This window comes from Babesia microti, chromosome IV, assembly GCF_000691945.2.
Source record: "Babesia microti strain RI chromosome IV, complete genome".
Lineage (NCBI taxonomy): Eukaryota > Apicomplexa > Aconoidasida > Piroplasmida > Babesiidae > Babesia > Babesia microti.
In genome coordinates this window covers 1021640-1045237 of record NC_034969.1, presented here as the reverse complement: position 1 = coordinate 1045237, position 23598 = coordinate 1021640, and the positions used below count along the sequence as shown (strand labels likewise).

Genomic DNA, 23598 nt, shown 5'->3' with positions numbered 1-23598 from the left:
CAGAATCTACTTGTACATTACAGTATAATAATTGTGATATGAAAAAAAAACAAAATTTGATTACAGAAAATTGGCACAGTGTAGGTAGATCGGAAATTGGAATTCTGGATACACCTTCAGATTCATATATCGTAGAAAAAACTGTAATTGGGATTGCTAAGTTAGATTTTTGTTTTAAAATATATCAGCTTAAGTTGAAACTATTGTTCATAGATAAATTCTTCAATATGGACAATTTGACCAGAGAATTGCACAGAGAAGCTTCTATAAGAGTTATTACAAAATGTGTAGAATCTTTTTTTAATAAGGACATTATATGGTCATTAGAAATGCTGAAATGGAATTTTGATCAAAAATACGTTTTAGAAGAATTCTCAAATACATTTGAAGTTTTTGATAGTTCAGAATGTGATAAATTTGTGGATCATATTGTAGTTGATAAAAATGCAAATCTTGAGAGCAATATAAAAGAAGTTAGTGATAAAATCAATAATGGTAATAATGTTTCATCTGCGATAAATTTTGAAGAAAATATTGAGGATAAAGAATTAAGTATAGAAGATAATATTATAGTAATGGGCGTTGCTCAATGTAATGGTGGGTCTTTTAAAGATCAAATGGTATTAAAATGTTCAGAAACAACATTATCATCCATTAAATCAGAGGACTCGGAATTCAAAACAGCGGATAGAAGCGAGATAGGAGTGCTCATGTTACATTTTGTTATTAGTAAAATCATTTTAAAAAAAAAGAAGTAGAGTATATTTAATTTAGTCAAGTTTGGTGGAAGATTGTAATTAATTATTGTGAGTGTCAATTGAAAGAATCTAGATTAGAATTGCTTAGGAACGTAAGATATGGTTCATGTAGGCAAAGATAAAGATCAAACGGGGCAAATTTCAGATTGCATCGAATTTAGTAAAATCAAATATATCTTTAGTTGAAATACAATTCAAACAATGGGCATTTTGGAAAATGAATGATACATTGCATACACGTGATAATTTTGGTAATAACCACAGTGAAAAAACACTAGAAAATGTGTTTCCATCGGGGATAATTGCCAATATTCCATTTCTAAATCAAACACCCTTTCTAGACTTGGCAGTAAAGAGTGCCATACATAAATGAATGGGGTCAGTAGAATGCTATTGGCAACTAAATCTGCAATTATTAAACTGCAAGAACTTTATTTTAAGCACGGAAATAAAAAGGCATTGCAATTGAAAGTAACAAGTGGTGGCTGTTCTGGGTTTCAATACAACTTTTCGTTGGCAAATCCATATAATAATTTGAGGTTTAGCTTATTTAACGTAGAATTGTATCAGAGCTCCCGAATTGTATGCCTGTAGTTGCCGATGATGATAGTATCATGTTGGTTTCTGGAGCAAAAATTGATTATGTTACCAGTATTGTAGCTAGGAAGTTTATATTAATAGATATACCCAAAGTGTATTCCGAATGTTCATGCGGAAACAGCTTTGAAACCGCTTGATAGGAATAATAAATTATGGTTAACTCTCAGCTTTTGAAAGACTTGGAAATCCTAGCTGGAAATGATGTCGATAGTCGTTCAAAGGCCATTGCTGACATTATAGAAATTGTTTCCAAGAATAAGATTGATAATGTTGTATGTACTAAATATAAAAATAGTCTATGTAAGAATAATGAGGTTTTGAATTATTTATTGAATAGACTTGTAAGTTCATTTTAAATTTAGATTCGTGGTATATCATCTGGCCGTCATTCTGCTCGAATAGGATTCGCAATATGCTTATCGTTAACTATTAAAAAATGGCAAATTTTACTTTTCCCTGATGAAATTCTAAAGGTATTCTTCAAATTCACAGATGTAAACAAAAATGATTCTAAGAGGGAAGTTAAAGGTTATCATTTGTATAATTTAGATTCTATGCTTGGTATGATTTGGGGGTCATTTGCGTTTCATCAGGGGGATATGATTCGATTGATGAGTGATGAAAGAATTTCTGAATTAATTGAAAGGTTAGCTCAAGTTTGTTTTAAAAGGCCTCCTTTCACTCAATGTGCTTCTCTTGTTTTATTTTTGATTGCAAGGGATTCTTCCAAGATTAATTATATCCCTAAGGATTTTGAAGATTTACAAACAGAAATATTGATAGCGAGAGAGAATCACTTTGAATTAAAATCTAATGATTTATGGGAAAGGATTAAATTGAATCTTTTAAAGGTTTCCAATTTATACCCATTAATTCCTATTTCATGGTTTGCCGCTTTTGAATATTTAAATAATCCTGATGAATTTTTTAATCTTTGGTATCTATTTTCTTCTGAAATCTTTACAAAATATCAATCCAATGAAATCACATTTATAGCTATCTTGTTTTCGCCAGTAATATTACTATTATCTATAGAAAAGCCTAATGGTATATATAATTTCTTTAAAAATGGATTAGATTTTATAAAATATTTAGCGTGTCCTAAAGGAACACTTATGGAAGTATCACAATCATCTCTTAACACAATTTCATCGATTCTTGGTAAAATGGAACATTCTAATGAAATACTGAATTCATTCATTACACTTTCAACGCTATTAGGTCACCGCCTTATATCATCTATTAATATATCATTTTCTAGTTTTGACATTCTTGAATACATCTATGCCGCAGATGTTGATAATAGACTGTATAAATTGTTTTTGTCAATTGAAGATTCTATCACATTTTCCGTTCCTATAAATGAAATTATCCAACGTGTAGACTTCTTCATGTGGTTTGCAAACTACAGTAAACGTTACAGCTTCAATATTGTGTCCATAATTTCCAAGCAAACTATCAAATTATATGGTAAAAATGCGCTTATATATGCTAAAGTCCTAAACAGGCTATTGTCATCAAAAAAGTTTGAATTATTCAAGGATGAGATTAATTATTATCAAAGTGAAGCTTTACATTCGTGTTTCATGGTTTCAGAATGGTATAACTCTTGTATATCTGACTCTAAAATTATGAAAGGAATATCAAAAGTTCTTTTGAAAGCACAAAATCATGAAAAATCTGACAAATTACTTTCAAAACTTGCTTTGAAATTGGTAATGTGTTCAGGATCTAGTCCAGAGATTGGTTTAGCTCATACCATAGGATTTATAATTTGGAATGAAAAATCTATTTATTTACCTAAATCCCTATTATATGAACTAGTTGATCCCGATTTAAATTTATTAGAATACTTCAAAACAACACATCATGTTGAAGAAGATGTTGTGTTGGATGAATATGGCATTACATCAATATTAATGCGAGGTAAGTCGTAAATGATTTAGATGATCCATTTGTAAAGAAATTAAGATCTTCCACTCCATCTAAATGGTCATTTGAGCACATTGAGAGGAGAATGACTTGCTTGGAAATGCTTAGAATATATATAAATTCATGGATTAAGGCTGATAATAAGACCGGGATTTTGAATCAAAAAATCACTTTAGAAATTATTATATCACTATTTGGAGCATTTGTTAAATCATTTTTAAAAGATTATTCAAGCAATACTAATAACTTGAAATCATTTTCTGATAAATTGCAAAATGTCATTATGCAAATTGTAAAGCTTTTGAAGTTCAATCATCCACGGCAATATAGGATCAAAATCTCTCAAAAAAGAATATTTGAATTGTGTAACACAAGTAAAATGGATAAAAATTCCACGTCAAAAGTTCTCAATTTAGGGATTAAGTTATTGAGGATTTTGGACGAATACAATAAAGACAAGAATGTAAAAATCGGTGGCATTAATTTGGTAAATAAGTGTATTAGCCATCGTAGTTATGGAGGATCTGCTCTATTACTGCTTGCTACGAATCTGCCAAGAGTATTCACAAATTTTGACCTTGATAAAGCTAGGGTACCGACCCTTGCGGGATTGGCTTTGGAAGCTGCTACTAAGGCTAGTAAAAATCGCAATGTTGATAGAGCGGACTTCATGCCACAACTAAATAGTGTATTGGAGTATCTAAGAAAGAAATATGTTTCTTCATCTGTGCCAAATTGTATTGATAAAGGGTTGAGGAAGTTTTCTCGTTCCATTAACCCAAACAACAGTATGCTCGAGGGTGCAAATGTAAAATTCTAAAGTAATATCTAGATTCCATCCTCTAACTAATTTTAAATGTAATATAGTAGTATTTTAATCCTGATTCTGACATGGATAATGTAAAGGATCTCGTACTTGGTAGCATATGTCCTTGTCTCTTCCGAAGATGTAGACTATGGAGACCCATCCCAAACTTTGTAAAAGCTGATATAAATGGATTTAAAATAGTGGATTCGATACATTTTTCACAAAGTGAAGATGTTTGTAATATATTAAGGGCATCTGGAGAAACTAATTATATAATTGATGATGATATACTTAGCGATAATTTTGATGGCGAATTCCAAGAAACAGGATCTTATTTATCTATTGATAATATGTGTTATCAATATGGCAAGGTAGATTTGCATCCTTTATTAAATGTTGACATGCTTAAAAGAAATGAATCAAGGTACAGAGTAATGATGTCATTACGTGGAAATGAAAATTTGCGGCCTCCGATAGATATAAACGAAATTGTATCGTTTGTGCCTAATCTTATATTAAATAATTTAATGAATAATTCTAAGGATGTGAAAATCGATTTGGATAACGATTCTGCGATTTCTCTAAAAACATCAGAGTATGACGCTATAATTGTATTTTGCGATGCCAGTGGTTTTACATCATTGGCAGATTCGCTATGCCGTTCTAAGTATGGAGCCGTTAGGCTTGGTAATTGTTTAAATAAATTTTTTGATCCCTTAATAGATACAATTTATTCTTGGGGAGGAGAAATATTGTCATTTTCAGGAGATGCAGTCACTGCTTGTTGGTTAATCTCTCCCACGCCTAATGGAGATAACAGTGAATTTGATACACAACGTATTAACTCTAGTTTATGCGCACTTTCTTGCTGCGGGGAACTTCATCTTGGATTAAATGAATTTCCTACTCCAGTTACTGATAAAGTTTTATCATTGCATATTGGTGTTGGATATGGACAACTTAAATTGACGCCGATAAAAGTTGATCAGGATTCTGCGATTTCATTCATTATTACAGGTTCTTCGATCGTTGAAGCCACTAAGGGGGAAACTCAAGCATCAGGTGGTGAAACAGTTATTGGACCAAATGTTTTTGAAATATTAAAAAATGTCGTACGTACCACGCCTATGGAATCTGGATGGCACAAAGTCAAGCATATAACATGCTCTCTTCCAATATGTCCAAAAAACAAAGATGATAAACAATTAAATAAAGATATACTTCCTTTGTTAGAGCAATTAATTCAACCAAATATCTTTAATCAAGTCTGCTCCGGTCTTGGATCATTCTCCAATGAGATGAGAAGAATAAGTGCGGTATTTGTAGGATTAAGGTCTATATCTATATTGGATTCTAAAATAGAGGATCATGCCGCTAAATTGCATGTTGAATGTAAAAAAATATCAAGTTCATATGGAGGAACATTGAATAAGATAAATGTAGATGATAAAGGCGTTATTGCTCTATTGTTATTTGGGTTGCCTCCAGACTATAGATGTGATTATGCAACTAGGGCCGTAAATGCTGCCAGAAAAATTGTATCCAAATGCAGAGCAAGTGCTGGAGTTGTTACTGGATATGCATGGTGTGGTCTGTTAGGAAATAATATAAGGAAGGAGTATACTGCTTTGGGAGATCTAATTAATTTATCAGCTCGACTTATGGAATTGGCAGATGATGGACAGGTCCTGGTTGATCGAGTAACATTTAAAAGAGTTAAAAAAATTCCTCTAGTATTGAGCGCACATAAAAAAGTTAAAGGCAAAACGGGTAATTTTGATATTTACCAAGTTTGTAATAAATACGAATTAAATTCTCAAATTTTATTTAAAAAGACAAAAATGACAAATTATATTCCTAATTTCGTTGGGAAATTAATTAATTGGAAAAATTGGCCGTTTAGACAAAATATTAGTAAAATTTTAGATCCATTAATATTAAAAGGAGGAATTAAAAATATTTTAGCAACTAAAGGTGAAGGACTTGTAGAAGCTATATTATTATCCACTTACTATTTTGGAACTAAAAACTGGATGGCCCTAAGGGTTGAAAACGGCAATTGGAAAGGATTAATAGATAAAATATTATCTACAGATAAAATATCAACTGCAAAACAACTATTAGCACCTAGATTCCATTCCAAATTGGGAGCATTATTTGATTCATCATTTTTTGATAAGGATACTACTATGTTAAAGAGGTTTTCTTTTGGTCTAGATTTAGAAAGTGCCAGAAAAGTTTGGGGATCGCCTTATGAAGTTCTAATTGAAATATTTAGGGGTTATGCAAAATTATTTGGTTCAGCAGGGATCGTTATTATAGTTGAAGCATTTAAAGATGATCCAATGCTTGAAGATATGATTAAAGTTGTTTTGTCGGATAGCAATAGAATCAAAAAGGTCGCTATTCTCACTTTAGGGACAAAACGTATTAAAAATGTGCCAACTAGCGTTATAGGGACACTTTCACGGGAGGAATCTAGAAATTTGACCGCACATATTTTACGTCAGCCCATAGACTCCGCTAATATAGATTTATTATCAGAATATGTATACAGAATTACTGGAGGAGCTAGCAGATACTTATCCCAAACTATTAAACTTTTGATAACAAAAGGAATTATCAAGTGGGAAGGAATGAATTATTCTAATAGAAGTGAAAATGGCAATGATCATTCGAAGGATAGTGATAATGGAATGTGTGACGATGAATCTTCGTCCGATTCTGACTCTGACTCAGATTTTAGTGTATCTATAGCTTCCGGAGATGAATTTTCAGAGGAAGATTTAGAATCTATTAATGGCGACGATTTGATGTTAAATATTGAAGAATATGGAGGTATTGTTTTAGATGAATCTCTCGATACAGCTCCCATAATAGAGTCAATGTGGACAGAAGCAATTAAAATAGTTGATAATTTACCAGAAGATCTTCTAAAAGGGGCTCTTTCTATAGTAAAATCCACTGGAAATTTTTCATCAGAATCTGTTGAACCAAATATATTGGAAAGTTTGGAAATGGAAGGTGTAATACGAATTATAAAAGAAACTGGGGGAAATATGTCAGAAAATATTTCTTATACGCTTACAAATGATGCTATTAGACGAGTCTTAACTGAAAAGTATATCAGTCGGACCTACAACCAGACACTATAATTTCAGTGTGATGTCAAATGTGGGTGGCAGGCACGGTCACTGCAAGTGCGGCAAGCCTTATGTGTATAGATGTCCCAGATGTGCTTCATCTTTATGTTCATTAAGATGCTCAAAGGAGCACAAAATTAGTTGTAAAAAGGGCTGTAAAACGTTTGATTTCATACCATTGTTGCAAATGAATGAAGACACATTAGTTCAAGACTATAGATTTTTAGAAAGAATGTCTGTAGCAGCTGAATCTGCAGCAAGATCAAGTTTATCCCACCTTGAAACCATGAATCCCCCAAAAAATCTCTTAAAGGCATGTGCAAATCGCAATATTATACTCAGAACACTGCCAAGATTCTTTAAAATGTCAAGGGAAAACACCACTAGAGTTGAAAATGATACTATTTTTTGGAAAATTTTATGGAAAATCAAAGTAGAATCTAAAACACTTGAATTATATGACTGGTAAAAACAATACAATTTAGTGTAAGTGAAAATATTAAAATAAAAGAAGCCTTGGAAAGGGTCCTTATTAAAGGATCATTAGAACCCGAAAAGGTATACTCAGTGTTCCTATCAATCGCTAATATGAATGAGATTGAAGGAAATTATGAAATCGAACAATTTAAGTGCGAATTAGATTCTAGCTTGGGTGATATATTGAAAGGCAAATGTATTATCGAGGTTAGTACCATATAAACTCAGCATCCATGTCTAATGGCATTCTTTGATGAAAATAGATGAATTCATTCACAATGGTTAAACTAATCTTCAGTAGTTTTATTTTCAGGCCAGCACTCATTTTTTAAATCTATAGTTTTAGCTGCATTAAAATTCTCGAGAGCATTCTCTAATCCCTGTCTTCCGCTTAGTAAAAGATCAAGTGGTATTCTATGCCCCGGGTTACAATCTTTTAATTGAACTACAAGTTCACTTTCCATTCTTAGAGTCTTAAACAGTCTCATTAAACGTCCGATGGTCTGAACTTTGGCTCTAATAGCCTCGGCCCTTTCTTTGGAAAATATTGGATCAAGTTGAATAGTTTCTGGTTGTATTTCTTCAACCAATTCCCTGGCTTCGGCAGGTAGTTCGTCTAATCCGTTTCTTTGCTTCCTAGTCTTAGCCCAGGTTTTAAGGTCCCATTTAGGCTGTTGTATTAATCCATATAACATTTCCAGTACTTTTTCTGACACAAAAGGCAGTGACCATGAGAATATATTCATGAAGTTAGGCAAATGGTATGGATGAGGGGAAGCAGAAAACTGTTGGATATTTAATGTATTTTCATGTAATTTTAATAAGGCTCCTTTATTATTGTATACATCGCAATAATTTGGAGCTGAAAATATTGTAATGACCATTGGAAGGCCTGTCTTCAAATTCTTTTTATGCATTTTAAATCCATCTAATTGCGCCTCATGTGCCCTAACGATCCCTAATAGTTTATTATTTACTAGAAAATTATCAACAGCTTTAGATCCAAATGTATAACTACACCCTCTAACTTGATTAGGATAAAATGAATCATTAGCCGTTACATCATTAGATGAATTTGAATCCAATTCAATAGACGGGTCAGCCCAAAGTAAATCGCATAAAAGCCCGTGCTTAGGAGGTTCTTTTATTCTATCTAAATCTCTAATTTGGTCAAGCGTTATAAGTTCTGGTGAAATGCCACCGTGTAATACAAAAAAATTCTTATTTACAATAGCGCATATTGGAAGGTAATCGAAAGATTCCATAAATTTATCGTAAACTTCTTCATCAAATTTTAAAAGGCATTCATTTTTAAAGTTAAAAAATGATGTCATATTTCGGGTTTCATGATTTCCTCTTAATAGCCAAAATGTATTTGGGAAATTAATTTTAATAGAGTACAGAAGTAAGACAACTTCTACACTAAATGATCCTCTGTCAACATAATCTCCCAAAAATAGGTATTGAACTTTAGATGGACAACCTCCGATATCAAATAATTTGAGTAAATCATAATACTGACCATGTATATCTCCAACAAGAGTGATTGGATCATTCAAATCCAATAAATTAGGTTCAATTGAAAGAATTTGTTTCGTCTTTTCTATAATAATCAAAGCATCTTCCTTTCCAATGAATCCTTCCTTAGAGAGATGGTTCTTCACAATGATCCAATCTGGAGGAAGTTCGGTGCCATTTGGGAATAAAAGGTGTCGATGAAGTGCCTGAATGCGCTTAAACTTACCTTTGCAGGGGGAGGCTCTATATTTTTAATTACACGATCCCCTAGTGGATCAAGGAGGGGATCCATACTAGAGTGGTGCCCCACGGTACAAAATAAAATTAACTAGAAAAATAGTTTTCTCTCTCACATTTTTTATATTCATCGCTAACTATTTGGCATATCTCCCTTAATATAACTTTAAATTACCTAGCTTCTTCCATCTCTTCAAAGTTACCCTTGCCGTCTACACTTGAAAATATCTTTTCCTTCCTTTATATAATATGCATTACCTATAATTATCCAGAAAGGCCTTCCGCTTATATAATTGATCGAATTGCCCAGTACACATATCAATAATCTAATTGTTAAATTGATACCTTTCTAATACTTGTATGATTACATACCATAAGTCCATTAGGATGTTTTACAAATGGTGAGTTTTCAGATAAAGCAACTTGTATAGATGCAGGATTCCACTTTACAAAATTAATCTTTCTCCTTCCTTTGATCTTATCTAAACTTCTTTCAATCTAGTATTAAAAATGTTGACATGGGGAACGATTTGGAGGGATAATATAACACTTATTGTTGAAATAGCACTTGCTCACTGTTTTCAAGTTGTAACCGCCTCTAATTATATCTAAAATTGCCAAATAATATCCTTCTTTTAATTTACTAGAAAGCTAAATCATCTTAAACAATACCATAATATTTTCAGGATTCAACAATTTTCTTATCATATTTTCAGGATAAGATCTATCGAAACTGCCTAATGGTGTATAAGAAGTTGCTAAAAAATGGCATTTTTGTATTGGTATTAACGAACTAATTAGGCCTAGAAGATCGTTATCCAAAGGCCCTGGGAATCTACAAGTTGAAGTTATTGTACTCATGACGTTTCCTATCTTCATTTATGTGTAAATTACCAGTTTATTGCTCTCCACAATTGCGCTTTTATCCCCTTTCACAATTCTAGTAAGAGCAGTATTATCCAAGACTATAACAGAATCAGCATCTAGAGCCAAACGTTCTAGAGTGAGAATAGAATTATAAGGCTGAACCACTACATCACTGCTTTCATCTAATAATGGGAAGACTGAAAATGTGTTGATTAACTTTTTTGGGAAGTGCTCCTTAAGTATTTCCAAAATGTAACTTCCCATGCCACTACCAGTTCCACCTGCCTTATTGTGATAATTAATTACAATTGAATGTGTAAGCAAAAATCCATCGAATCTGTCAGATAGATCCAGTTCGTGATCTATCATATCTAATACCTCTTCCTTAACATCTTTGGCTGAAGAATAGCCTTTGGCCCAATTATTTCCTGCACCTTGATGAAAAAATGTTAACCTCCTCCATTTTTATCAATATAAATATTTTCTGGATTAAAAAGATCCTTGTATTCCGAGCTCTAGATCAAATAACATGTTTACCATGATCCCATTTATAACTCTAGGTTCTAAATCTAACATAATAGTCCTAGGGACTAGATTCCCGTTACATGTTTGATAGAAAAATGTCTTTAAGTAGTCTGTGTGCTGAGAAGTTATACCATCCTGAATATATAACATCCTACCGGTCCAATTCCATGTTCAAAACATAGTTGGCGCCAAAATTCTACCCCTATTTGATTTCCACATTGACCAATTTGCAAAGTCAACATCACACCACAGCCACATAATGGTCAATCCCCGAGTATATTTAGATGTAAAGATTGGGAACCTTGTAGTCGGTAGAATTACATTTGAGCTATTCCATGATAACACCCCTATAACATCTACAAATTTCAAAACTCTTTGTTCGGGTAAGTATATGAGAATGTCATGTTATATACATTTCTTAGTTCTTCGTCCATTTATTTTTAATCATAATTTTTTTAGGCGATAAAGGATATGGATACTTGGGATGTAAAGTATTTAGAGTTGTAAAAGGTGCCTATTGGCAAAGTGGAGATTTTGAATTTAACAATGGAGATGGTGGGAAAAGTATTTATGGTTCTACATTCAATGATGAGAGTTTTTCTAGGAGTCATTCATGTGCAGGACTTTTATCAATGGCAAATAATGGCCGAAATACCAATGCGAGCCAATTTATTGTCACACTTTCCAGAATGGCATCTCTTGACAAAAAACATGTGGTTTTTGGCAGAGTTGTTGATGGGATGCAAGTCGTTAGAGCCATAGAAAATGTCCCAGTAGATAGTTTTTTTAGGCCCAAAGTTGGAATACTTATATCATGTAAGTTATTTATAAATCAGCATGCGGTATACTATCTTTTGGTAATGAGAGGGGAAAAACACCCTTAGTGGAGCAGAGGAAGCTTATTGATAAAATGATGCGAGAACACGTGAATACGCAGGATGATGAAGATGTTTCTAAGGGGCTGTATAATAAGGATAAGAAAACCATTGAAACTGCTGCTTCTCAAGGCAGGGAAATTGTGAAGGAGGCTATCTATGATTGGGTCAAGTCCGAGAGGGTAGGGGAAGAAAGTAACAATTGTGAAATTTTGGATGAGCAGCAATTTCCAGATGAGAACCCAGAGCATTCACCGATAGAATTTGAAGATGAAAGAAATGATGATTGCGAACTCAAAAATAACTCTATTCCATCCGAACTTTTACAAAGATTGAGGAAATGTTCATATTTGAACGATCAAGAAGTAAATTACTTTTTCACTTAGGTTTTGAGGGTGAAAAAAGGAGAAGATATGACACTGAGAAAAAAAGATGAAACTAATTCTTCTAGTTCATTTTCAATGGTATTTATTGCTTAACTTAGAAAACGGCTGCAGTTTTACAATCGCAATATGAGAGGCGTGATAAAAAAATTAAAAATGCTAGCTTTGGATGGAATGTGTTCAATGAAGATGCTCTTTATAGAGCCCATAAGAAAAGGTATTATTTATTTTATCTAGATTAAATGAAATTCATTTTAGAATCGACGATTATCAGCGTCAAAAGACTGAATTGAGAGATGATTTCTACAACGTTAACTCCGTATCTACAGTCGATTTTAAGGTAATAATACACATATTTAGCCTTCTGAAGAGGCTATTGGTGCACTTGTTGATACATTCAACAAGCAAATTAAGAATAGGAGTGAATTTAGTAGGAGACGTATGTGCTCCCAGGGTGCTATTGATGTTACATATATTAGTGATAGGAATCGTGTGTTTAATGAGAAGTTGGAAAGAAGTTTCTCAAAGCATACTAGGGAAATCAAACAAAATTTGGAGCGAGGAACTGCACTATAATTAATCAATTTTGTACAAAATGTTAGTGTAGTTACATCCTATACACGATACTTGAAATTTATTTTCGAATGGGGTAATTGAAAATGGCACTTTAAGAAAATCGTACAAATGCCTTAAAAAAGCAACGCTGTATCCTGTCAAATTTCCGACAATAAGCTAAATTATCTTAGACTGACCTTTCCTAATTTGTGATCTCCACCCAATGCCATAAAAAATAAAAGTAAATGCTGATGCGCAGAATCAACCCATCCTCCAATTATTATTTCAGATAAAAGTCTATTTGAAGCCGAAATCCCCATATCTTCTGCTAAATCTTTAATTGAAACGTTATTGTCGATTGATCTTGGATTGGCGATTTTTTCAATTTCGCCAATCGACCCTAGCCCACATTCGGGACTTATGCACCTATTAACTGTAAATGTAACTCCACATTTATTTTCAGCAATCATGCTTAATCCTAAGAATGGTTGAGGCCTTTGTTCATTCCTTTTATGGCAGTCAACAACAATCCAAACGTTGTCAGAAAGGCGTGAAAAATATGTCTTTATTAGATTTGCTACTAAGTGTGCGATTGCAGGTGATATTGATATAACCTTAATCGATCCTCTAATTCTTGATATTGGAGAAGGTGATAAATATGATATAGGCTCGAACTTTCGCTTAGGAATACATTCAAAAATGATGGAATAGTTTTTGGTTGCTTTGACAGACCCAACTATTCCAACCAATTGATAAATCTTATTATATACCGATAAAGATGAAACGAATGGATCTGAATATAGATTTTGCCATCTATTTGGCTCTCCTTTATTTATTATCCCCTTTAATTCAACCTTAAAGGGTCCAGATGATATAGGTGCCAAAAATATCAAAGGCTCCAGATAATAAAAAGGCTCTTTATACGCAGGTAACTTGAATATATAATTGCCTCCTTTTATTGGGCCTGGAGTTAGCTCCAATTTTTGTCCAGCTTCTAAACTAGATAATTTTGTTTTGCCGCCAGAGCTTATAGTTGATAGGATTGATAGAATGGACTCATGATGAGGTTGAAATGGCTTTTCTGATGATATTTCAATCCGTTTGCATGAAGTAAATGATAGTACTACGCGTTGGCGGAAACATTCGAGACCAGTGTAGCACAACATATGTACAATGGTGCAGATCGTATTGGTTAGTGATATTACACTACAACTATTTTAGAAAAAATTAATTCATAGTTTAGTATCCATCTGTAAATGTGGACGTCCTTCTTCTATAGCGGCATTTGATCTGATTTTATTGAATATTACCTTATTTCAAAACGTAAATCTCCGTTACTAAGCATGTGATGTATGTCTTCTATAGATTTTGCTCCAATTGCGTGCATTCCTGCCTTAATACCCTTTCTAATGTGCATAATAAGGTCTATAACAGAGCCTCTATCTGGACTAAATCCGCTAATTCCCTGTGGTATGTGAATTTTTGATTCAGTATCATAATATCTGGAAATTCCCCCAGCATCCTTATTATTTTCCAAAGATGCCTTAAAAGACTCTATACTTCCCATTCCCCTATATTTTTTAACGCTGATCCCTTTATGTAAAAAGTATTCTCCAGGTGTTTCATTTGTCCCAGAAACTAAGTTGCCTCCCATAACAGCATTAGCTCCTAGTGTCAGTGCCTAATTGAGTACTTGGACATGCCTTTACAATATCGCCCGAATTCCGAATTCCTCCATCTGCAATCACTGGAGTGTTGTTCCAGAAATCTTTACAATATTTGGAGACATGATAAACTGCTGCGCCTTGACCTCTCCCAACGCCAATTACATTCTTTTTAAATATGCATTACTTGGGTTATACAGATCGATCCAGATCCCATTCCTACTCTTAAACAATCTGCTCCAGCCTCTAGCAAATTTTTGGCTTGTTTACAAGTAACTACGTTTCCAGCTAAAATCTCTATATGACACTATCTTACATCCACATCTGGGTATAACTGTTTTATATTTTTTATCAATTCTATTTGATATATGGTATTTCCTTGACTAGAATCTATGCAAATGATATCAGGATTTGCTTCCATAAGCTTCTTAACGCGATCTATGGCTCCGGGGCTAGTTAAATTCCAAATACCTGGTGCTAACGGCAACTCCAACTTTCAACTGTTTATTCTCATTCTTAGTAATCAAGGGGAATTCGGAATTTTTATGTAGATCTTTTCTAGAAATCATTGCCACCAGATTATAATTATCATCAACTATTGGCAATACACCCTTCCTACTCTCATATAAAAGTTTATTAGCCTCCTCAATTGATAAAGGGGAAGTTCCAACTATTAAATCCGTTGTCATAAGATCTTTCATCTTCAAAGTATTATCTTCTACAAATGAGAAATCGCCAGTAGTTACGATTCCTAAAAGTTTAGAGCCAATTGCTCCATCCTCTGTGATTGGAAAGGATGTATATCCATACTTTTCTTTAATATCTAACAATTCATTCAATGTATTATCAGGATTTAGAGTAAATGGGTCTGTTATAAATCCATTTTTAAATCGTTTCACCTTCTTTACTTCAGCCACAGTCTTTTCTATGGAAGAATTGTTATGAATGAATCCTAGCCCGCTATATATAAATGTTTATTACCCAACCAAAGCCATAGCAATGGCCATTTTAGCTTCTGTTATAGTATCCTATTTATAACCCAAATTACCATTGGCGATGAGACTATAGGAGTGTTGAGGGAAATTTTTTTGGTTATATTAGTTTTGATGTTAACCTCTGAGCTGGGGAATCCTACATATCCTAATTCTAAAATTAACTCAACCTGGCATCACGATGATATCATCGTATGTATAGCCGATAGGAGAACTACCAAATATCTCCGAAGCAGTATAACCGTCACACATTCGTGCACAAATACATCCCCACACTAATCTAAAATTGATTGCCATGGAATATATTCACTTCCTCCCATGTATGGAACAAGTACTGGTGGTATTCTTACTCCATTTTCATCTTGAAAATTTTCTACAATTGCACAGATGCATCTTTGTGTTGCTACCAATGTTCCATTCAGCATGTGAACATATTTTTTAGTTCCTTGAGAAGTAGTATATTTGGTTTTAACGGATACAGATTGGTAGTCTGTGCAATTGGAGCATGAAACTAATTCTCTATAATTATTGTATCCTGGAAACCATACCTCCAAATCATATTTTTTTGAGGCAGCATTGTTTAAGGCACTTGCAACAATGCTTACTATTCTATACGGTAGCATGAGAGATTGGTAAAATTCTTCAGAAACTTTTATCATTTCTTGATGCATTTCTTCCGAATTTTCACATGAAGTTATGCAAAATTGTTCTACCTTATCAAAGTTGTGGACTCTAAATATTCCCCGTGTATCTATGCCATGGGCCCCAGCTTCCTTTCTAAAACATGGTGAAATTCCTGCATATTTTAAAGGAAGTTTTTTTCCATTCAAAGTTTCATTCCTATGCAAAGCTGTCAAAGGTTGTTCAGAAGTTGCTATTAGATATAAATTTTCTCTTTCATCATTTTCGACATTCCCATCATGATTTGATGGGATACAATATAAAGTTTCTGCAAAATCACTAAGCTCGGCACATTCGGCCATAATCGTTTTCTTCATTAAAACAGGAGTTCGTATTGGTATATACCCCTTTTTTGATAAAAATGATAAGCCATAACTTATTAGTGCATTGTTTAATAAACAACCAAATCCTTTCAAAAAATATCCTCTATGACCAGCTATTTCGGCGCCCTTCTTTAAATCCAGGGAATCTAATTTTTTAAGTATTTCATGGTGTTGCAGGATTCTGGTATTAGTTTTTGTAGTAGGGTCTCCATTAGGGAACCAAGTTCTAATTACGGAATTTTTAGATTCATCAGTTCCAATTGGAACGGTTTTGCATATTATATTTCCTATTTTTTGTAAAATATTATCCCGAAGTTTTTTCGTATTATGCTCATTTGTAGTTAATGATATAATTGCATTTCTTTTAGTTTCGCAATTGGCAATTAAAGGGGATATTTCAGATTCAGGGGCATTTTGCTTCTTGAGAATTGCGATTTGTTTGTTTAGTGAATTGACATCCTTTTTAAGTTGTGATAAGTCGAAATCAGCCTTCCTCCATTCAATGTCTGCTTCCACAACCAATCTGACATTGGTATCATCTCTTCCTCTAGCATATTCCGAATTTTTGATGGCATTTAACCCCTCCGGGCATCTGAAAATGTTTATATCAAGCACCATTCTGGCATGCCCCACGCATAACATGAGAATTAACAAATGTTGGATTTGTTCAAGTCAAGTTTACCCAGGCCACGGGATAGTTTTTGTTAGAAATGATGCCAAAGTATTTCGTTTCTGCCGTAGCAAATGCCATAGAATCTTTAAAGCCAAACATAACCCTCGTAAAATTCGATGGACTAAAGCCTTTAGACGAGCGGCTGGTAAAGAAATGGTCATGGACGGATCACTTGAAGCTGAACAGCGTAGAAATGTGCCTATCAGATATGATCGTTTAATGTATATTAAAACAATTGAAGCGATAAAACGCACTAATCGTATTGAAGTGGCTAGAAATATTGTTATGCGTAAAAGATTAAGGGAAAAGGCACTAGCCAAACATGCATTACCTGTTCAAAAGGAACTTGAAAAACACAAATCTCTCTTTTATCGCCAGGAGCAAACCCAAAAAATACCGGTAAAACTTATTAAATTTAGATAAAATCAAAAACAGTAACTGCTTCAACTAAAAAGATTAAAATCAAGGAAATTAGAAAGGGCTCTAAAAAATTGAGAAATGATGGAATGGATCTGGACTAGCATTGATCAGTGTTAGTAATTAATTTGAATTATGTAAACAGCATTCTTAATTTATAATTGACTAACTTAAGGTGATCTGATACATTCCAGTTGACTTCTAAAATTATGATATTTTATTTTGTTTCTATATCACTATATATAATTCTTTTGCTGTAGATAGATAGTGGGTGGATGCCATATATATGGTATATTGAATAATATTAATCCCGACCCTTCTTTGTGGTGTATGCTAATGACCACCGAAGACCCCTTACTTCAGGTAATTTTCATTTCATTTAGCAATTCCAACAAATACAAGAAATACAGAATCAAATTGAACATTTGAATACGCAAATTGCCAGGTTTCAGCATAAGATCAAACAAAAGAGTATCAAGTTAAAACGTTTAGAAGCAGGGATTGAGTCGGTGAGTTTAAATTAATATTAGTTAGATTCAATATCAGAAAATAACACTGTTTATAAGCAAGTATCTCATATGTAAATCACAATCTATTTAGGCTTTTATCACTTCCCAAAAAAGAATTGAAGAATCAGTTAGTAAAAGATAAGGAATCTTTTGAGGATTTGCCCAAATTACAAAGCATCAAAGATCAGTTGATCAGCAGATTGAGTAGTTTAAACGTTCAACTATTGGAGCTTCATAAACAAGTAAATTCATGGTAATTTAGGTACAAAAATCAGCAAGTGCTAGCATTATTACGCCAAAGGGATAAGATTTTTTGTATTTATCATATATAGTATAAGCAATATGTGCGACTCTACTCATGGAGTTCATTTGTTGGTCCTTGTAACATTTGTTTCAATAATTGGGGATATTGTAAAACAATTTACGAAAAGGTTTCATGACAAAAATTTTAAAACTAACAATCCGGGAAATATTGTAGAGAAAGATGTCGATGATGTTGTAACCAATATGGACAAATTAAATAATGAAGGTGTAGAAATTGAATTGATTTCTAAATATGATAAAACAAAAACCAAGGGTGGTGATGGAAAAGTAGATGATGGATCTAAAATTGGAAGTAATTATGCCGAAAATGAGGTTAAATTGATCGATTAATTTAGGATAGTAACAATTCATCCAATAATGATGTTGAACAAATGGTGGATAATGGGCAAATTGATATGAATGTTGCGATAGGAGGGATTAAAAACTTTATTTTGCTTATTATAGATAACATGTTACCTCATTTCATATTTGGGAAAATCTATAAGAGGTACAATGGTTTCTTCATGGATCAAGAAAAAAATCTTCCTCCACTCTTATGGATTGATTTTCTTCCACAAGAAAAAGAATGTGCTGGATTGGCTTCTTTGAGCCGATTTATATCTTTTGCAATTGCAAGAACTGCTTTAAACTTGATTTATTGTATTGCCTATCCTCTGATTTATGGAGTTGAATATAAACCTAATGCCCTTGGGCCATAATTATCTGTAGGGTTGATTTTATATGTGAAATGTCTGCATCTCAAATAGTTACATTAATTAGTTCGGAGGGAGACAAAGTAGTTGTTTCCAGAGAAGCAGCGTTACTTTCTGGTGTAATTCGAAATATTTTTGAGGGTTTGTAATTTCATATTCAGAATCTGGAGATGTTAATGAAGCCATACCTATTCCCAAAGTTAAGACAAGGATACTTGAAAAAATTGTAGAATATTGCCAATATCATGTTAAAAATCCGCCTATAGAAATACCTCAACCTCTCAGGACTGCAAATTTAGCAGATGTGAGATGTAAGTGTAATATAGGTCGTTTCTGACTGGGATAACAATTTCATAAATTTGGACAAAGAAACACTATTTGAACTAATTCTGGTACATAGCGATTAATTAAGGCTGAAAATTTTCTTGATATCAAGCCACTTCTGGAATTAAGCTGCGCCAAAGTAGCATCACTTATAAAAGGGAAATCCCCAGAACAAATCAGAAAGGATTTTAACATCATAAATGATTTTACTCCAGAGGAAGAAAGACAGGTTAAATAAACTCCAATTCAGATTAGAGAAGAGAATAAATGGTGCGATGAAGCTTAATCTCTATAGTGTTTTCTATCTCTGTAGTTTGTTCCAGATCCATAGTTCACACTTCTAGAACGAAGCCTTCTGTATGAAAGATTTATTTATACCTTGGACTTCCACTTATAGAACGTCTTGAACTATGATAATCAGAATTTCTTCTGCCGTAATTTCTTTTTTTTGGTCCACGTGACAATTCAACTTTTAAGCTAAAATTAATAGGTATCTACCTATTTCCCTGAAATTCTGTTCTGTTAAGTTCTTCAACCGCGTCATGTGCATCTCTGTGATCTTCGAATGTCTATGTTATGATCGAATATACCACAAAAGCGAATCCTGGAGGCCTACGTGCGACCCAAATAGTAGCGATTGTGCCAAACTTGGCAAAGATGCCTTCTAATTGCTCAGAAGTTGTATTCGGGTTGAGATTCCCTGAGTTTAATTTTATTTTACCAACATATACCTTCTTATTTTCTTCATAATCGTACCGTGACATAGATAAATATATATATGTACCCCACAATGTATATGAATTATTCGTATTTTATCTATGCTTCATGTTTCTGTTTACGTATATTACTAGATTAGACCCAACTCTTAGGGTGTTAACTAAAACTATCGCTCTTTCTGTTATATTACGGATATACACAATCGCAGTGTGTTCCCCTTTTACAGAATTTTTTGATTATTGGAATAAGACATGTGAATCCCTGCCTAAAACTATTCCTAAGGACTCTAGTTTTCATCATGAAACGCTCATATTTTTTAATAAAGATGAGTTTTGTAGAGCAAAAAATGTTTCACCAATATTATGGGCACTTGTTGTCCCTTTTATTTCATTTGATGGCGAAAGATTTCTTAAAATCGCAACGGATGACGTAACATATAATTTTGAACATAATGGACCCTTTTTTCCAGGCTTCCCATCAATTATACGCATTTCTGGTGATGTTTTTCAATTCTTTTATCGTAAATTTGTTGGATCAGGTATTTCTTTAATTATTCAGAAATACCTCCTAGAATTATTTGTATGGCAATAGGTGGTTTAGTTGTAAATAATATCGCATTTGTTTTGGCTTCATTAGTGTTATATTATGTAGTTTTAAATTTTGACTCTGGGAAATATAAAGATGTTGCTGAGGATACTGCTTTTTGGTTTTCATTAAATCCAAGTGCAATCCATTCAAACTCTCTTTATACCGAATCGTTATTTAGCCTATCCGTTAACCTTTCAACATTGTTATTGATTAAATCGGAATCAAGTCATAATATGCTTAAATATATTCTGGAATTTATTGCAATTGTTTTGTTAGCCTTTTCGGGCACATTGAGATCAAATGGCATATTTTATTTGGCTCCATTATTTTTCTACAAACTTAGGAATTGGGGTTATCTTGAAATCTTCTGTAGTTTAAGTTTTGGTTTCAACATTTTAATAAGATCCATAATATATTGGGGGATAGCAGCTATTGAAGCTATCATTGTTATTATTCCCTTTGTTTTATTCGAAACTAAATTGTACTTTTTATTTTGTGTGTTCAAGGATGGCTTAATTTATGATCACGATTTAATTAGGCCTTGGTGTAAATCTACTCTACCTTTTTCATACTCATTTATTCAAAAAGAATATTGGGACGTGAGTTTTCTATGGGTATTGAAGGAACCGGAACGAATTCATAGGCTTGGTTATGCATTGCCTGTGTTTATACCTGCAATTGAACTAATAATATCTAAAATTAGATCTATTAAAATAAATTTTTCTTGTTTAAAATCGCATGAGATTGGTTATTTTATTTCATTCTTCTTTACTTTTATCACCTTTCTTATATACGCTCACTGCGAAGTTTTCATGAGACAAACATTATCACACCACATATTTTTTATACATATATCAATGCTGATTAAAAAGAATACAACATATTCCATCCTCATCAAAAGCTTTTTTGTCCTTTACTTCTTCATTGGAGCCACTCTCTTTGGATTAAGGATTGGATGGACTTGATACTACTCCTAAACTATGAATTTTTTCCTTTCCTAGACGAAACTCCTTCGTCCTTTTGGATGCCAATAATTTTGTTTCATTATCAGGGTTTTTAACATAAATTGCTATCGTAGTTCTGCCAAATTTGCGATTCCTTAATCCAATTAGTTCTCCATTGTGTATGGACTAAGTTTTGTCTAAATTACTTGTGGTAAAAATCCCAATTCTTTTGGGTATTCCAAAACTATTATTGAACCCTGTTTAAACAATCTAGTAGTTGCAACGCTCTAAAAGGAATAAGTTGAAATTTACCTCAATTAAATCCCCATACACTATCCGCTCATACGGAGGACATATGAATGCTATATCGAAGATGTCATCTAAGCTCATTAGCCATGGACTATTCAAAATCTCCTTCATAAAATTAGTAAATACCATAGCATCCGCTCTAATAACCCTAGATTTTTCATTTAATCTTAATTCTCTGAGGTTGTGACTAGTAGCCTATATATTTATACATATACCTCACAGCAAGCATTATCTAGGTCCACAAAGGTAGAATATTTTGCCCCTCTTGACAATGCTTCAATGCCAAGTGAACCTGTTCCACAAAAAAGGTCTAAAACACTAGTATCAAATTATATATTACTTTGTTTCCCTTCCTAAAGCAAAAAATCCCATATGCTGTATAATAGAGAATACTGCATCTTTCACCTAAATTGTTCTATGTTATACTCTACTCATCATAGGACGTAAAGGTACTCTGGGTAAGTGTATTTTTTTCCCTTTAGCAGAACCAGCCTTAATGCGTATAACGGACTTTGAATTTAGTTGTTTGTCATTGTGTAAAAATTTTCCTTTATGTTCTTAGTTACAAATTAATCTCATACTTTCGGGAGTTGAAATATAGTCGTATCTAGATTTGACATGCTTGTTCTGTATTCTGGCGGCCTTAATTGGTTCCAACGGTAGATTCTCTGTATTTCTAAAATCATCTTAAAACATACCTTTTAATCAAATATCCGAGTTTAGGGTCTGATGTGAATTCCATTATATTCGGGTCGTGTAAAAGCTTTAGGGGCCAGTGATTTAAGGCATGTTTTCCTAGAGTGTGAAATGCCAGAGTTTGGGGGATTATATGGTAAATAGATCTCATACATAAGAAATGATTATGATGTAGACATATATATATATATAATTAGACTTGTAGGCAAGAAGTTATATCCAGATAAAAGTTTATATAAATTAAATATAACAATATAATATCATAATTTATAATTATGTTAAAAATAAAACTGATATAGACAACTTTGTTTGTTATAAATATCTTAATTAATAATTGTTTATTATATTAAAATTATAAATTGTAATATTTGTTTTGTGAAAAATAAAGTATTATTTATTTACATATATATTAATTTATTATGTATATAATTGAATATTAAATTATATATTATTATTAATTTAAATTTAATTATAATTATTATCTATATGTAATTTTGTAATTGATATTATATTTATATTAAAATCAAATAATTATTAAATTAATAGACAAAATAATTAAATAAATTTAATTTTAATTTTTAAATATTTATTATTGTAATATAGTTTATTTTGATCTATTTTTTCATTATTAATTTTATATATTTAAATATAATATAAATATTATATTTAAATATATATTCATAATAATTAAATTAATTTTAAAATATAATATTGAAATTAGTAAATTGTTTTAATTTGCTAAAATTATTTATAAATAATGAAAATAATTTAATAATATTATTATATATAAATCAATTCATTTATTAATTTAATTATATTATTTATATTAAATTATATTAATAAATATTAATTAATTATAATAATTTAATACAAATAATAATTATTATTAGATATTATTTTATATATATTATATTTAATAATATATATAATTATATAATTAATTTGAAATTAAATAATATTAAATTAATTGTTTGAAATATTATCTAAGTTTATTTTAATTATTATATTTTATTTAATATTGTATATTTTTTAATTATTTACTGTAATATATATTAATTATAATATAA

General features: G+C 32.2%; 18 protein-coding genes across 18 annotated transcripts; 11 read left to right on the top strand and 7 right to left on the bottom strand.

Annotated features, from left to right (window-relative positions):
- Window positions 1-38: 38 nt before the first annotated feature.
- On the top strand, window positions 39-1131 carry BmR1_04g07631 (hypothetical protein; the record flags this gene model as incomplete). The annotated part of the gene is made up of 3 exons (XM_021482620.1): window positions 39-754; window positions 775-850; window positions 871-1131. The coding sequence occupies 3 exons, from the start codon at window positions 39-41 to the stop codon at window positions 1129-1131; spliced, it is 1053 nt and encodes a 350-aa protein (XP_021337820.1).
- BmR1_04g07630 (Iron-sulfur assembly protein IscA-like 2 mitochondrial) lies at window positions 1128-1495 on the top strand (the record flags this gene model as incomplete). The annotated part of the gene is made up of 2 exons (XM_012794669.1): window positions 1128-1297; window positions 1318-1495. The coding sequence occupies 2 exons, from the start codon at window positions 1128-1130 to the stop codon at window positions 1493-1495; spliced, it is 348 nt and encodes a 115-aa protein (XP_012650123.1).
- A 15-nt stretch (window positions 1496-1510) lies between these two features.
- On the top strand, window positions 1511-4110 carry BmR1_04g07625 (hypothetical protein; the record flags this gene model as incomplete). Its single annotated transcript, XM_021482619.1, has 4 exons — window positions 1511-1699; window positions 1721-1886; window positions 1908-3284; window positions 3305-4110. The coding sequence occupies 4 exons, from the start codon at window positions 1511-1513 to the stop codon at window positions 4108-4110; spliced, it is 2538 nt and encodes an 845-aa protein (XP_021337819.1).
- Window positions 4111-4181: 71 nt separating this feature from the next.
- On the top strand, window positions 4182-7253 carry BmR1_04g07620 (Adenylate cyclase type 10; the record flags this gene model as incomplete). Its single annotated transcript, XM_012794667.1, has 1 exon — window positions 4182-7253. The coding sequence occupies one exon, from the start codon at window positions 4182-4184 to the stop codon at window positions 7251-7253; it is 3072 nt and encodes a 1023-aa protein (XP_012650121.1).
- Window positions 7254-7263: 10 nt separating this feature from the next.
- Window positions 7264-7985, top strand: BmR1_04g07615 (conserved Plasmodium protein, unknown function; the record flags this gene model as incomplete). Its single annotated transcript, XM_021482618.1, has 3 exons — window positions 7264-7706; window positions 7727-7925; window positions 7947-7985. 3 exons carry the CDS (start codon window positions 7264-7266, stop codon window positions 7983-7985), a joined length of 681 nt encoding a protein of 226 aa, XP_021337818.1.
- Window positions 7986-8005: 20 nt separating this feature from the next.
- Window positions 8006-9528, bottom strand: BmR1_04g07610 (protein phosphatase 3, catalytic subunit; the record flags this gene model as incomplete). Its single annotated transcript, XM_012794665.1, has 2 exons — window positions 8006-9442; window positions 9463-9528. The coding sequence occupies 2 exons, from the start codon at window positions 9526-9528 to the stop codon at window positions 8006-8008; spliced, it is 1503 nt and encodes a 500-aa protein (XP_012650119.1).
- Window positions 9529-9560: 32 nt separating this feature from the next.
- BmR1_04g07605 (tubulin gamma) lies at window positions 9561-11107 on the bottom strand (the record flags this gene model as incomplete). The annotated part of the gene is given in 11 exon segments (XM_021482617.1): window positions 9561-9627; window positions 9649-9711; window positions 9732-9799; window positions 9819-9971; window positions 10050-10116; window positions 10141-10346; window positions 10368-10625; window positions 10647-10774; window positions 10795-10855; window positions 10878-11000; window positions 11021-11107. 11 exon segments carry the CDS (start codon window positions 11105-11107, stop codon window positions 9561-9563), a joined length of 1281 nt encoding a protein of 426 aa, XP_021337194.1.
- Window positions 11108-11124: 17 nt separating this feature from the next.
- BmR1_04g07600 (Cyclophilin type peptidyl-prolyl cis-trans isomerase/CLD) lies at window positions 11125-12699 on the top strand (the record flags this gene model as incomplete). The annotated part of the gene is made up of 7 exons (XM_012794663.1): window positions 11125-11248; window positions 11325-11681; window positions 11702-12105; window positions 12127-12204; window positions 12225-12340; window positions 12361-12463; window positions 12484-12699. 7 exons carry the CDS (start codon window positions 11125-11127, stop codon window positions 12697-12699), a joined length of 1398 nt encoding a protein of 465 aa, XP_012650117.1.
- BmR1_04g07595 (RCL1, RNA 3'-terminal phosphate cyclase-like protein) lies at window positions 12700-13844 on the bottom strand (the record flags this gene model as incomplete). The annotated part of the gene is made up of 2 exons (XM_012794662.1): window positions 12700-12855; window positions 12876-13844. 2 exons carry the CDS (start codon window positions 13842-13844, stop codon window positions 12700-12702), a joined length of 1125 nt encoding a protein of 374 aa, XP_012650116.1.
- A 66-nt stretch (window positions 13845-13910) lies between these two features.
- On the bottom strand, window positions 13911-15586 carry BmR1_04g07590 (IMP dehydrogenase; the record flags this gene model as incomplete). The annotated part of the gene is given in 9 exon segments (XM_021482615.1): window positions 13911-13968; window positions 13989-14359; window positions 14388-14510; window positions 14530-14637; window positions 14659-14794; window positions 14814-15302; window positions 15324-15370; window positions 15391-15482; window positions 15505-15586. The coding sequence occupies 9 exon segments, from the start codon at window positions 15584-15586 to the stop codon at window positions 13911-13913; spliced, it is 1506 nt and encodes a 501-aa protein (XP_021337817.1).
- A 23-nt stretch (window positions 15587-15609) lies between these two features.
- Window positions 15610-16956, bottom strand: BmR1_04g07585 (seryl-tRNA synthetase; the record flags this gene model as incomplete). The annotated part of the gene is made up of 1 exon (XM_012794660.1): window positions 15610-16956. One exon carries the CDS (start codon window positions 16954-16956, stop codon window positions 15610-15612), a length of 1347 nt encoding a protein of 448 aa, XP_012650114.1.
- Window positions 16957-16978: 22 nt separating this feature from the next.
- Window positions 16979-17532, top strand: BmR1_04g07575 (Probable ribosome biogenesis protein RLP24; the record flags this gene model as incomplete). The annotated part of the gene is made up of 2 exons (XM_012794659.1): window positions 16979-17410; window positions 17431-17532. 2 exons carry the CDS (start codon window positions 16979-16981, stop codon window positions 17530-17532), a joined length of 534 nt encoding a protein of 177 aa, XP_012650113.1.
- Window positions 17765-18244, top strand: BmR1_04g07570 (conserved Plasmodium protein, unknown function; the record flags this gene model as incomplete). Its single annotated transcript, XM_021482614.1, has 5 exons — window positions 17765-17791; window positions 17812-17937; window positions 17959-18008; window positions 18029-18179; window positions 18200-18244. 5 exons carry the CDS (start codon window positions 17765-17767, stop codon window positions 18242-18244), a joined length of 399 nt encoding a protein of 132 aa, XP_021337816.1.
- Window positions 18245-18279: 35 nt separating this feature from the next.
- On the top strand, window positions 18280-18959 carry BmR1_04g07556 (hypothetical protein; the record flags this gene model as incomplete). The annotated part of the gene is made up of 2 exons (XM_021482613.1): window positions 18280-18573; window positions 18597-18959. 2 exons carry the CDS (start codon window positions 18280-18282, stop codon window positions 18957-18959), a joined length of 657 nt encoding a protein of 218 aa, XP_021337815.1.
- Window positions 18960-18988: 29 nt separating this feature from the next.
- Window positions 18989-19563, top strand: BmR1_04g07555 (S-phase kinase-associated protein 1; the record flags this gene model as incomplete). Its single annotated transcript, XM_021482612.1, has 5 exons — window positions 18989-19094; window positions 19115-19257; window positions 19280-19345; window positions 19366-19506; window positions 19528-19563. The coding sequence occupies 5 exons, from the start codon at window positions 18989-18991 to the stop codon at window positions 19561-19563; spliced, it is 492 nt and encodes a 163-aa protein (XP_021337193.1).
- On the bottom strand, window positions 19560-20041 carry BmR1_04g07550 (RNA-binding protein 1; the record flags this gene model as incomplete). The annotated part of the gene is made up of 5 exons (XM_021482611.1): window positions 19560-19632; window positions 19656-19754; window positions 19776-19846; window positions 19868-19977; window positions 19999-20041. The coding sequence occupies 5 exons, from the start codon at window positions 20039-20041 to the stop codon at window positions 19560-19562; spliced, it is 396 nt and encodes a 131-aa protein (XP_021337814.1).
- Window positions 20042-20102: 61 nt separating this feature from the next.
- Window positions 20103-21547, top strand: BmR1_04g07545 (conserved protein, unknown function; the record flags this gene model as incomplete). The annotated part of the gene is made up of 2 exons (XM_012794653.1): window positions 20103-20532; window positions 20553-21547. The coding sequence occupies 2 exons, from the start codon at window positions 20103-20105 to the stop codon at window positions 21545-21547; spliced, it is 1425 nt and encodes a 474-aa protein (XP_012650107.1).
- BmR1_04g07540 (Conserved hypothetical protein 95) lies at window positions 21527-22682 on the bottom strand (the record flags this gene model as incomplete). Its single annotated transcript, XM_021482608.1, has 9 exons — window positions 21527-21712; window positions 21733-21813; window positions 21839-21940; window positions 21962-22030; window positions 22051-22153; window positions 22176-22240; window positions 22262-22392; window positions 22417-22511; window positions 22534-22682. 9 exons carry the CDS (start codon window positions 22680-22682, stop codon window positions 21527-21529), a joined length of 981 nt encoding a protein of 326 aa, XP_021337813.1.